Source organism: Taurulus bubalis (genome assembly GCF_910589615.1).
Source record: "Taurulus bubalis genome assembly, chromosome: 3".
Lineage (NCBI taxonomy): Eukaryota > Metazoa > Chordata > Actinopteri > Perciformes > Cottidae > Taurulus > Taurulus bubalis.
Window position 1 is genome coordinate 30213778 of NC_136591.1, and position 11323 is coordinate 30225100.

The 11323-nt window shown below is 40.1% G+C and overlaps 2 protein-coding genes across 2 annotated transcripts; both read right to left on the bottom strand.

The window, feature by feature from the left end:
- Positions 1–179: 179 nt before the first annotated feature.
- Positions 180–4397, bottom strand: slc35a1 (solute carrier family 35 member A1; the record flags this gene model as incomplete). The annotated part of the gene is made up of 8 exons (XM_079215769.1): positions 180–935; positions 1072–1206; positions 1296–1472; positions 1784–1850; positions 2020–2172; positions 3092–3251; positions 4005–4182; positions 4388–4397. 8 exons carry the CDS (start codon positions 4395–4397, stop codon positions 802–804), a joined length of 1014 nt encoding a protein of 337 aa, XP_079071895.1. The 3' UTR covers positions 180–801.
- Positions 4398–5253: 856 nt separating this feature from the next.
- On the bottom strand, positions 5254–7888 carry LOC306734582 (protein yippee-like 5). Its single transcript, XM_079215942.1, has 3 exons — positions 7765–7888; positions 6652–6797; positions 5254–6193 (listed from the first exon to the last, which is right to left on the bottom strand). Exons 2-3 carry the CDS (start codon positions 6790–6792, stop codon positions 5972–5974), a joined length of 363 nt encoding a protein of 120 aa, XP_079072068.1. The 5' UTR covers positions 6793–6797; positions 7765–7888; the 3' UTR covers positions 5254–5971.
- Between the last annotated feature and the right edge of the window lie 3435 nt (positions 7889–11323).

Genomic DNA, 11323 nt, shown 5'->3' on the forward strand with positions numbered 1-11323 from the left:
TTGGTTTTCAGATTGTCTGTTGACCGCTGGAGTCGTGGCAGGTGCAGGTACGTAACTTGATCAAGATAGCAAACTGGTTTGAATGGTTACACTAGTGACTAGTACAACTGGAATCTGAGTTGTTTATAGGGGGGAAGAATCATGAAACGTGTTAAAAAATAGTTGCCGTTGCTTTTACCATGTTTCCATTCGGTTTTAATGAAAGCTTTAAGTGACTTTTAAAAACAGAAAGTGACACAGACGTGATCCAAAAGATTCATGACACTGGAGAGATGATGTTATAAACTTATCACATTCATCCTTCTCAGTATGTTTAGCATACTATATGATATGAACATAGGACATTAACATTGCACAGTGTAAAACAGACTAATAACTGAAAAAACAAACTACATGATAAGAAGTTGTGATATTTATACGCCCCTTAGAGAAGATATATGGAGGCATCGAAATAAGAGAAACAAACTCCTGTTACTGCTTATTGCTCCAGCATGGCTGAAAATTAATTACAAGACTTTACTGATTGCGTCATAAGATTTACAAACTTTAAACAGCTAGCTATAAAGGTCAGTTTAAAATCAAATGTTTTTCTTCTTCTAATCAACCAAAAGATTGCTTGTAACTCCATTGAAGTGGATCAAAAGCTGTTGTCGATGTGGTGAACCGAACACAAAGACAACTCAGCTGAGTGTTCATTTGGCTCCTAAGGGCAGGAGCTCTTTTAGGTCGCTAGAAAAAGGGACCCACCCATAACGCAGACCAAGTCCACCAGCAAGAGAGACTTTGCTGCCGGTCGGCGTTTCACACAGTGATCAGCTTCTGTTTGGATTCCTTGTCTGCATCTTGCCGGCTCAGCTTTGACGTGTCTTGCTTTGGGAGTCCATACAGGTAGATGGAAACACACACCAGGAGTGCTCCAGAGGCAAATGAGATTGCTGCACAATAAAAGGGAAAGAAAAGCAAAATGAAACATTCCTGTAATTAAAATCATAAGCCATAACACCACGCCTCACCCGGTGAGCCAGAGGGACTCTGCATACCAACAATGTGGTCGTGTGAAAACTAACTTACTTATCTGTAGTCCAAACATGACGACAGACGCCACTGTTGAGAGAATGATGGCGGCTGCAGCAGAGAAGCCTTTCATGATGTTGTCTGTGTACTTCACGACCACCGACGTGTAAAGACCGCCCACGCTGGCCAAGACTGGAAGCACAGAGAGCAGTGTCAGTGAAAATACTGTGAAGAAAAGTGCAATTAAAAAGAAAAACATCCTCCGGTTTAGTCATACTCACGTACTACGAAGCACACCCAGGGCGTGTAACCGAAGAAGAAACCTTTCTCCAGGACCTTCTCGCCGTCGGTTATGTAAACGCCAATCAGTGTGACCACAATACCGGACAGGTACATCTGGATGTTTCTCACCCACAGAGACGTGTCTGAGCTCTTCAACACCTTCTCAAAGTACACACCTTAATCAGAAAGTAGACACAAAACTGTTAGTGCAAAGTAAATACTCTAAAATAGCGTACTATAATAAAATACAGATCCGCAATGCAAATAAAATAATCAATTCACTTTAAACAACTGCTAATGAGAAAAACCATCAGATGGTATCAGTTTCATGTTCGAGCAATCATCACGTGTTTACTTGTCTGGTAAATACAGTGTTGTTTGGCTCGTCAAATATTTGCATTGTGTAAGGAAGCTAAAATCAATATTGTCCGACAAGGTGAATCCACCATCCATCAGTGATTTTCATCGACTCCTTTGCCAAGTTTACCTGCAAACCCGGAACAAAGGACAGCAATAGCGATAGCGACGAACCCAAGGAAAGGATTTTGCTCAATCTGGAAAAAAAATTAAAAAAAATAAGACATAGCATGACCTACAAGAGACACGGTAAATACCACTTGCATGTTTTGATCCACGATAGTGTGAGTGACAGGACATATATTATAGTTGAGTGTCTAGCCAGGATGTTTATAACATTTAAGTTGTAATATATGCCACCCCCACCTGAAGCTTCGTGGCCTCTGCAGGCCTCCATTGGACGAGTGTGACGCCCCCACAGAGCATGAAGACAGAGAACCACTGCAGCCGGCCGAGAGAGCGGTTCAGCATGAGGACTGTACACAAGGCCGTGCACGGGATTTTCAGCTGATAGGTCACCTACACAAACGCACAAGTTGGGTCTAAAAACTATTGAGATTGAAAAACCTATTTATAAAAGTTAGGTGGACTGAGCATTGCTGTTCAGCAACACACTGATAAAGCTCTACACATGCTGTGGGTATTATGAGACCTGCTGAGAACAACGACTGCTACACTCCTTTCACCATGAACTTCACAGGGAGGATCAACATTTATATATTGGAGGTTTAGTTTATGTAAATGTTTTCTATATTGTTGCATTCTACCTTAAAAACAAAGTCTAAAGAGGGCTCTTCAACTTTTGTGCCCCAAGTAGTTTAGTCATACTGAAATAATTAGTGGAATGACAGTTAATTAACAGTAATTCTGCTAACTAATCAATTGGTGGAGCAAAAACGGCAAACGTTTATGGTTTCAGTTTTGCAAATGTCAGAATTTCCTTAGAATATCTTGAGTTTTGGACTATTGGTTGGACAAGTCAAGACATTTAAGTTACCATATGATCTGGGAATGTGTAATACACATTATTTTCTTCTTTTTTTACATTTGGGAAACCTAAAAGATTAAGCTATTAATAAAATAAATAATTAACAAATTAGTCAATAATGAATATATAATAAAATTGTATTTGATTAGACTAACTGCAAACCAAGCTACACTTTGTCAAATATGTATCCGCCCTCATCAATGTAGCCAGTTCTCAAAGAAGATAGCAATAAACCTTTATTACATATTTTCCTTCACCCATCTACATAAGCATGATAGTGAGTCACACAATTATTATTTCTACGTGTACTTGTGAATCACATTACATTCTACACTGGTTTGTTAACATTGTTAAGTTATTGGATGCAGCACAGGCACTTGATTAGGTTCACCAACCATCAACACATCAGCAATTCATTTGAACAACATAGAAATCAGATTCAGCTCATACCTGATAAACTGCTGCATCAAGGTTGCTCAAGGCCAGAAAGGCCATGTTATTCTGAACGGCATACACTACGGAGGGCACGCTCAGCTTCAGCAGTTCTTTTGGGCTGCATAATACATGTTCCACTAAAGCATTCTTCAGTCTGACGGGACTTCCTGTTTCTCTATGAGAAGAGACACAAAACAGACTCATGAAGATTGTAAATACTTTAGATGATTCATTTGAATACACATTAATTCCACTTGTGGGAGTCTTTTTTCCTTCAATAATCGCAGATGATTGACAAAAGTGTTTGACAAAACCAGGAAGGCAGCTAAGATCCTCCGACAATTTAGTTGTTGGTCCAAAGTTCATGATAAACACATGTAGTGAGGCTGTTTTTCATGTGCATTAAACTACAATTATCTTACTAATCATGTCAGCCACCTGTAAAGCACTTTAGAGTAGGCTGAATATGAATGAATTAATGAATGAATGAATGTGCATGAACGGCACTGCACGAACAAAGTTTGCTTGGTTTAAAAATTGGATTAAGTCTAAGCACATTTTTCCTTCAAGAGATTATGAACGGAAATCACCACAGACGCACACATGCAACATACGAAGAGCTGTTCTGAAACAAGTAATACAAAACCAGTAAGGTCTAAGAGTAGGGGAATCAATATGTTCTTATATGATCCTGGTCCCTGTCGTTACATCTCAACAATAATAATAAATAATATAATAATGCTCCAATTGAGAACAAATGTGAAAATACACAGATACTGCTGTGCTTCAAATCATCCTGCCATGTGGTTCCTCTCCAACGTGTTGATACATCTCGAGACATCTTATTCATCATTATTGTATCCACTTTTTATTATTATAAAAACAAGTCACCCCCCCGGGGTGAAAGGTTACAGCTACTACCACTTACTTTGTCAGCATCCCCAGACTCAGTATTAACTTCATGACCTCGGTGATGCACACTGCGGTCGTGGAGAAGTACAGCTCGGAGGAGATGGTCCTGGTGTAACGCAGGACCACCGTGTACGTCGCCGCCACCAGAGTCATCACCGTCAGGCAGTACAGCTTGAAGCCCACGCTCACGTGCTCTGTTGGGGTGAAACATGTCGCGGCAGTTAGTCCCAAAACAGCGAAGTCACGACGAGTGTCATCACTTTGCTCACTGGAAACAGAAGTATCCGCGGCACACAACTGACAGCATTTAGCTCGGCGTCTTTCTCCGTGACCGTTGCTCCACTAACGGCTAGCATGAGGAGGAGGACATGCTAGCTCGTATTATCTTGTTAAACTCACCGACAGCCATCGGTGCTCCGGTTCGCGTCCGTCCGAGAGGAACAATGAGTTGGTCTTCCTGCGCTCTTCACATTGCATCAACACGAACACATGTCCGGTCAGGATTGGAGATCGTTGTTCGACCGGCTACACATCAGTAGTGTTTATGTGCCTGCAAGGGTCGGGTTTTCCTACATAGTGGCCGGAGACTACATTACCCAGAAAGCAGCGCGAGCCGACTTTACGAAGAGTGCCTTCGTTTTCTGTACCCCGAGGTTTATGAAAGTAGATTTGTGTCCTGTGGTCACTCTGTAGCATTTACTTTACGTAAGTTACTTAAAAAGAAAAACAAACAATTAGGAAACATCCAACGTAATTAAGAGGAAACGCTATGCGACCCATTCACGTAGGAATGTACAAACATTTAATTAAGGTTGAACGTTGCACAGGTACGTCATGTGACGTTCTCCAGCATGTCAAACGTTAGCCATTTAATAAATGTCATGTCTGCCAAACATTCACGTGCTGTTTTTTTATTGGACGGTTTTTAATAATCAGTCCAGGGTTCATACATATTTCAGGGCTCTCAAGTTTTTAAGACAGGTAAGAGTGACATATCCTATATATCTACCTACCATATCTTATATTTTGAGCATCTTTCTTTTTAAAGCATATTCATTATTTCAAACTCAGCGTAAATGAACGCCATGAACATAACAAATTTTAAACAATGATTCTATTTTTTTTTCAAGGACTTCTCCAGGCCTGGAAATAACCATTTTAAAATGACCAAAAGTACTCTTTTGTTTTAGTTCAGGCAGGACACAATATTCAAGTCAGAATATTGACAGGCATGTAAATAAACAAAATGAATGAAGACATTTTTGACAATGAAAAAACAGTTTTATTCAAGCAATATGCCAATCGCTACCAGATATTTGAATGACATGCAATACATCACTAACATACAGTTTGCAGCAAGAGTGTATTGAAATGCAATTTTCCATCACTGTAAAAAAAACTGGTTTGACTTTATCACCATAACATAAAATAAAGTGGGGATGTCTGACCTCTACAGGTCATAAATGAAAACAATGATGGATTATTTTGAGGGAATACTCTAATACAGCTAATATTAAAAGAAAAGTTACTTAATATTCATATAAAATAAAGAATGCCTGACATTGTCACATTGAACACTTGTCGGTAAAGAACTATATTGCAGCATATTGCTTTGTGACAAAATCTTCTGTGAAGAACATAGTTCATGTTCAACATCACCATCTCTCTGACCTAGCAGGGCAGCGTGAGCGAATCATCTCCCTCTGACAGTAGCCAAAACTCCACAACATTGAACACATTGAAACAACAGGCAATTTTAAATGCTAGAGAAGGAATGGCTTTACCCATCATAGAAGATATTCCTAGATGTTAAAAGTGGGAAAATATACACCACTTTTTTTTAACGATTAAACACCCTGGGATATTGTTTCGGTGAAGCTATACAACCAAATGGCACAGTGTCCATCACATCCATGCACTGCTGCAGGAGGGAAAAGCTGGAACGTGCACAGCTTGAGCATTGCAACTGCAACAAAAGTGAACTCAGGAGTTGTCGGGGGCATTGCGTTCGAAGCCTTCGCTCTCCCTCACCAGCGTCCTCTCCAGAATGACGCGGCCCTCCTTGTAGCGCTGGCTTTCCTCGTTGGCGAACTCGTACACCCAGCCTAGCTTGCTGTTGCAGTTCTTGCAGCTGACGTCCCTCACCATGTGTCTTCCGGTCAGCATGACTCGGTCTTGCACCTCGCTGTGCTGCAGATTCACAACCTGGAGGGCAGCAGCCAAAAATCACAGATATGACAGTCAATTGCTATCCTGTGGCTGACCAACACCCAAACATAATCAATTTAGAATGATAAAACAGTTGAATCCTCACATTTGAGAAGCTGGAACCATCACGTTTGGCATTTTGCTTGGGATATTTCTTAAACAATCGACTATTGGACTAAATGTATCAGTTCCAATAATTTCCACAATCATACTATCTTACTCCTATCTGTTAATGAGGAACTGACATTATATGGATAACAGAATTTGTTAATATGACCCGAGCTATTAACTTGTATCACCGTCCTAACACACAAGTTAAACTACAGTAGAACTGACTATCTGACTCTGGGAGGTCCGTTATCATCCTGAGATAAATGTTATGCTATGTATTTTCATCATTAAGTGAAACACTACTGATATCCACGATCCAAGGGAAGGAGGTGACGTGCAGGTACCTTGTTGAACAGGAAAGCTCTTCCGGTGGCCCCAGTGAAGCGCGTGGAGATGAGTTCAGCTCGGTTGGTCAGAATGGTGTCACAGTTTGCACAAGCGAAGAGGCGAGTCCCGCCAATGTGATCCAAGAAAATCCGCCCCATTTTGTCTACCAACACAATGCATATACAAAAACATATAAAAGTTGTATGTATCATACTTTGTTTTCTGCATTATCTTAGGGGAAATTGGAAAATTAACAAGAGCACATTGTATTTTATTTTAATGTATTAGCAATATGATCATGTATACTTTGAGAAATCAGACATTTTGCTACATTGTTAACACCGTGGTAGGGCTTCCAGTAATATCTCTTGAATTAGGCCATTTAGGCCAATTACCAGTTTTTCCTCATGGTAAAGTACATATATGAGGTATTGTATTAGCAGGATTTGATAAAGAGATTCCAGTCTGATAATTTTTGCCATTAACAAAATCTCAATTGGGTTTCCAGCAAATGTATTACATCCCAATGGATGACATACATTGACATATACTGTGACAAAGGACTTTACACATTCCTTTGGCTAAGACACCCGTTGTAATAGACGTGACATATGAAGGGAGAGTCCTGATCTAAGAATGGGAGAGAACAGTTCCGCCTGTAGATTATATATTGCAAGTAATGTATTTTTTTTTATTGTGATTTTTTTAATAATTGCTAGTTAGGGTACCGTTTTATTTGCATTCATCGTTTCACTAATGATAGGCGTTTACATGCTCTGTTGAGGAATGTATGCATGATATGAATTATAACTTGTATCGTCTCTGCAACACAAGCTGACCATTAACTTTGGTTTATTAACTAACTAGATTAATGTTGTGGAATACAAATAGTACCATTGGGGGTTATGGGGTTCACTTGAAGGCAACATGGGGCCTGGTGTGTCCACAAGAACGGAAAAAAAGACAAGACTAACATTTCACCGTGCATTCAGTTCCTATCATAAATTATAAATGCTGTCAATTAGCTAAATAAAGTCACTATACGGTCTGTCAGAGGAAACACGCCCAAGGCCTCCAGATAACATGAATGGGCCTCACGAATGACGGTTAGTCGAAGACACAAGTCTCACCTCGCAACGGCAGCTAGCTGGAAAGCAGTTGGCAAGAAACGGAGATTATTGTCGTCGAGGTGTCTCTAAACCACCGCTAATCGCTGGTGTGTCTTCATTCTTATCCCGGTGCCCGGCTCCTCTGTTATTGTTGTCAATGCCGACGCAGAGAGAGCTGACGCAGCTGGCCGTGCGAATGGCGTTAATCACGTCAATGAGAACGACGTCTTCCGCCCAGGACTTTAGAAGTAAATCCTCCATAAAAACATGTATTGAGTCAAGGCCATTTTAAACTGTAGAAATTGAATAATAATGTTCACAATTGCCATTACGAACTTGTATGTCCTCTATACTAAATACTAGAGTCCGTAACGCCATACGTGTTAGAAGATTCTTTTTAAGCATATGCTTTTATTTTGAAAGCAGAGTCTTCCCAGTATTTCAGTGTTTCTCTGGTAGATTAATGCAGTTTCATTTAGTGACCACAAGAGGGCACTAGAAAACGCCTCTACCCAGGACTGTTGTTGACCCATAGGATGCGATGTTGCAGTATTTGTGCAACTTAAAACATTAATTAGTGGATTGTTAATTCTCAGGATCTCATACAATTTTATGTTGTTTCAAAGGTTGATATAGTTGCACTCTCCCAATACTGCAATACTGATACTGAGTATATGTTTTCCTGATAAAATAGTACATTGAATTGTGTTGAATTCCCCTGTTGACAGAGAGCTATGGAGCCAACATAAGAGAATGTTTTGGATCTTGGAAGAGTTTATACTCTTCAGTGGGTCATAATCACAAACATTAAAGCAGGTTAAAAGCCGATATTATATGTTTTTCTTATTGTCAACAAATACCATGAATAGATGAAAACCTAAGAATGCATTGATAATAAGAACAAGTATCATCTGTGTAGCTGAAGACTAATGAAGCGTATTCCACTGTGCTTCATTATTGTCCCAAACTTTTAAAGTTCAGTTTTCTGCTTTTTTCATAGAGTATTAAGAAACGGACTACCACATTTAAGATTTGTTGACAGGAAAATATAAAACCAAGTCTGCCTTATCTTTTAAGATCAGTCAATGGTCTCCTAGGTGTTGAAAATTAGTTTGTTTTCATTTAATTGTTCTTATACAAGTTAAAACACTGCAGTCGTGGTGACTCCAGAGTTATCCTGTTGGGAAAAAGAGACGGTAAGCAGGGGAAAGTGCACGTAGATATAAAATGTTATTGACCAATTTAGCATTGATCAAGGTTACCACAGGCCACACCCTCCAGTGTGCCACACAGGCATCAATATACAGCCAAATACTTATCGCTGTGTTCTATAAAAAAAATCCTGCAATTAAGTAACAGATTAACTTTACAGTTTAGATAAAGACAATCAGGATACATTGATTTAACTAATGATACATGGCATACATTCAAATCAAAAGATAGGTGTAATATAAACTCCAACAGGCTTAACTGTAAATCTTTTAAATTACATACTGTCTTCTTCACCTCTACCAGCTCAGTAGGCTTTTTGCTTCCATTCTCTCCGTGTGCTTTACCCTCCATCTCATATTCTGTATGTTCACCACATTGTTCAAGAACTCCAACGTCTCCCATCTGAAGTTACATGACAGTGAGTCAAAGCCATTAGCGATGTCCCAAAATACCACAGAGAGATCTCTCTCCTCCTGGACAAATCACTGCATCTGGTGACAAATCCTGTTTGAGCCAGAGACGCAGCAATCGATGAGATATGAAAGCAGAACTGTCTTCCTGCACCCTTTCTTGATGTTTCTATTCCCTACTTTTATGCTTGATTTTAATAAACTAAAAAATCTCACTGAGGAAAGCATAGTCAGTTGTCTCTGAAGTTGGATTCTCATCTCTGTTTTTGTGCTGTAGTTGTCGAGGACCAACTCAAGAAACATAATGCAGCTTTCTTCAATGTATGACCATTTTTAAGTTGTTAAAAATGTGATAAATTGCTTTGATTCTTAAGTTTAGGAGAAGACACAAAGGTGAAATATTTTTATCTTTCACTTAAATCCGGAAGAGTCATCTCTTTTTCCTCAGCTACAGCGCTAACGTCCAACATCTTTTTCTTTGTCTACCAGCCTTGTTTGTGATCAGATCTCTTTGATATAATCCTATCTGTTGCACCTTTTATTGAGACAAATGAGAAAGTTATTTTAGCTCAGGTCCAATTGGGCTAATGACTTTGTAGCTGTTAGCACAGACAGGACAAACTGTTCAGTCCATCTAAACCTGTTCAAAGATTAGTGTAGATCGGGGAGATAAAAGCCATGCTTCAGTAGGCGGTTCATGCATAGTAAATGTCCTTGAGGGAAGATAAAAGACTTTACAGTGCAACCTCTTATCTGTATTACAGTAATCGTGATTGGAGTCGACTCTTCGGTGAAAGACTGCATTCATATTTCCGCAGCAGGTAAGATGTGATGGAGCAACAAGGACATGAAGAAATCCTAACACATGTTTCAGTACAAACTGACCTTCAGCTTGTAAACCTGTACATTATGTGAATGTGTTCAGCTGTCCAACACATTTAATACAGTACTAATGCTGACAGGCCATATTAATGTCTGTACTTCAAGACACAAAACAGTAGTGGTTAAAACACGTGTTAGTTGTTTTCTTAACTTCGTTGGCCTTCTTTCTGGCCACCTCTCTAATCAGACAAGAGATAAGAAGAGTCGAACTTTCTGACACTAAAACATTGCTGTTATGTAAAAAAAAGTAGGATTTTTCTAACCCTGTCACTGGTCCCATCAACCTGTTTACTTTAATAATCTTAGTGTGTGTTGACTTTCTAGTCCATTTATTCCAAATGTATGTAACTCATTTTGACATGAAGCCAGCAAGGAGCATGTGTGGGGCGAAATATTTGGTTTTCTGCCACTGAATTCATAAAAAAGAGATAGTTACAACTATTTTTGCAAAGGATAATCTTTTTGCCCTGTCACAACATGAATCTGTTGTTACAGTCAGCCTACAAAGTACAGTAATTCCAGACCTTATATTATTGTAGTGAGGTCAAGTCAACATTCCAAGGACTCTAATATGAGGTGTTTAAGGAAAAGTACACAAAACCACATGGGCTTTGTTGTGGTGGGGATGAGTCCACCTACAGGTGGGAGATCGACCATCTGGTGACCTGGTGCAGACTGAACAACTTGGAGCTCACCGCTCTGAAGACAGTGGAGATGGTTGTGGATTTCCAGAAGAACGCAGCCCCACCCGCCACCATCACCCTGTGTGACTCCCCCATCAACGCTGTGGAGTCCTTCAGCTTCCTGGGCTCCACCCTCAAGCTTCATCACCAAGAAGGCTCAGCAGAGGATGTTCTTCCTGAGGCAGCTGAAGAAGTTCAACCTGCCAAAGACCATGATGGTGCACTTCTACACTGCCATCATTGAGTGCATCCTCTGATCCTCCATCAGCGGCTGGTACGCTGCAGCCACTGCCGAGGACAAGGGCAGGCTGCAGCGCATCATCCGCTCCGCTGAGACGGTGATTGCTGCTATCTGCCTTCCCTCCATGACTTGTTCGCCTCCAGGGCAATGAG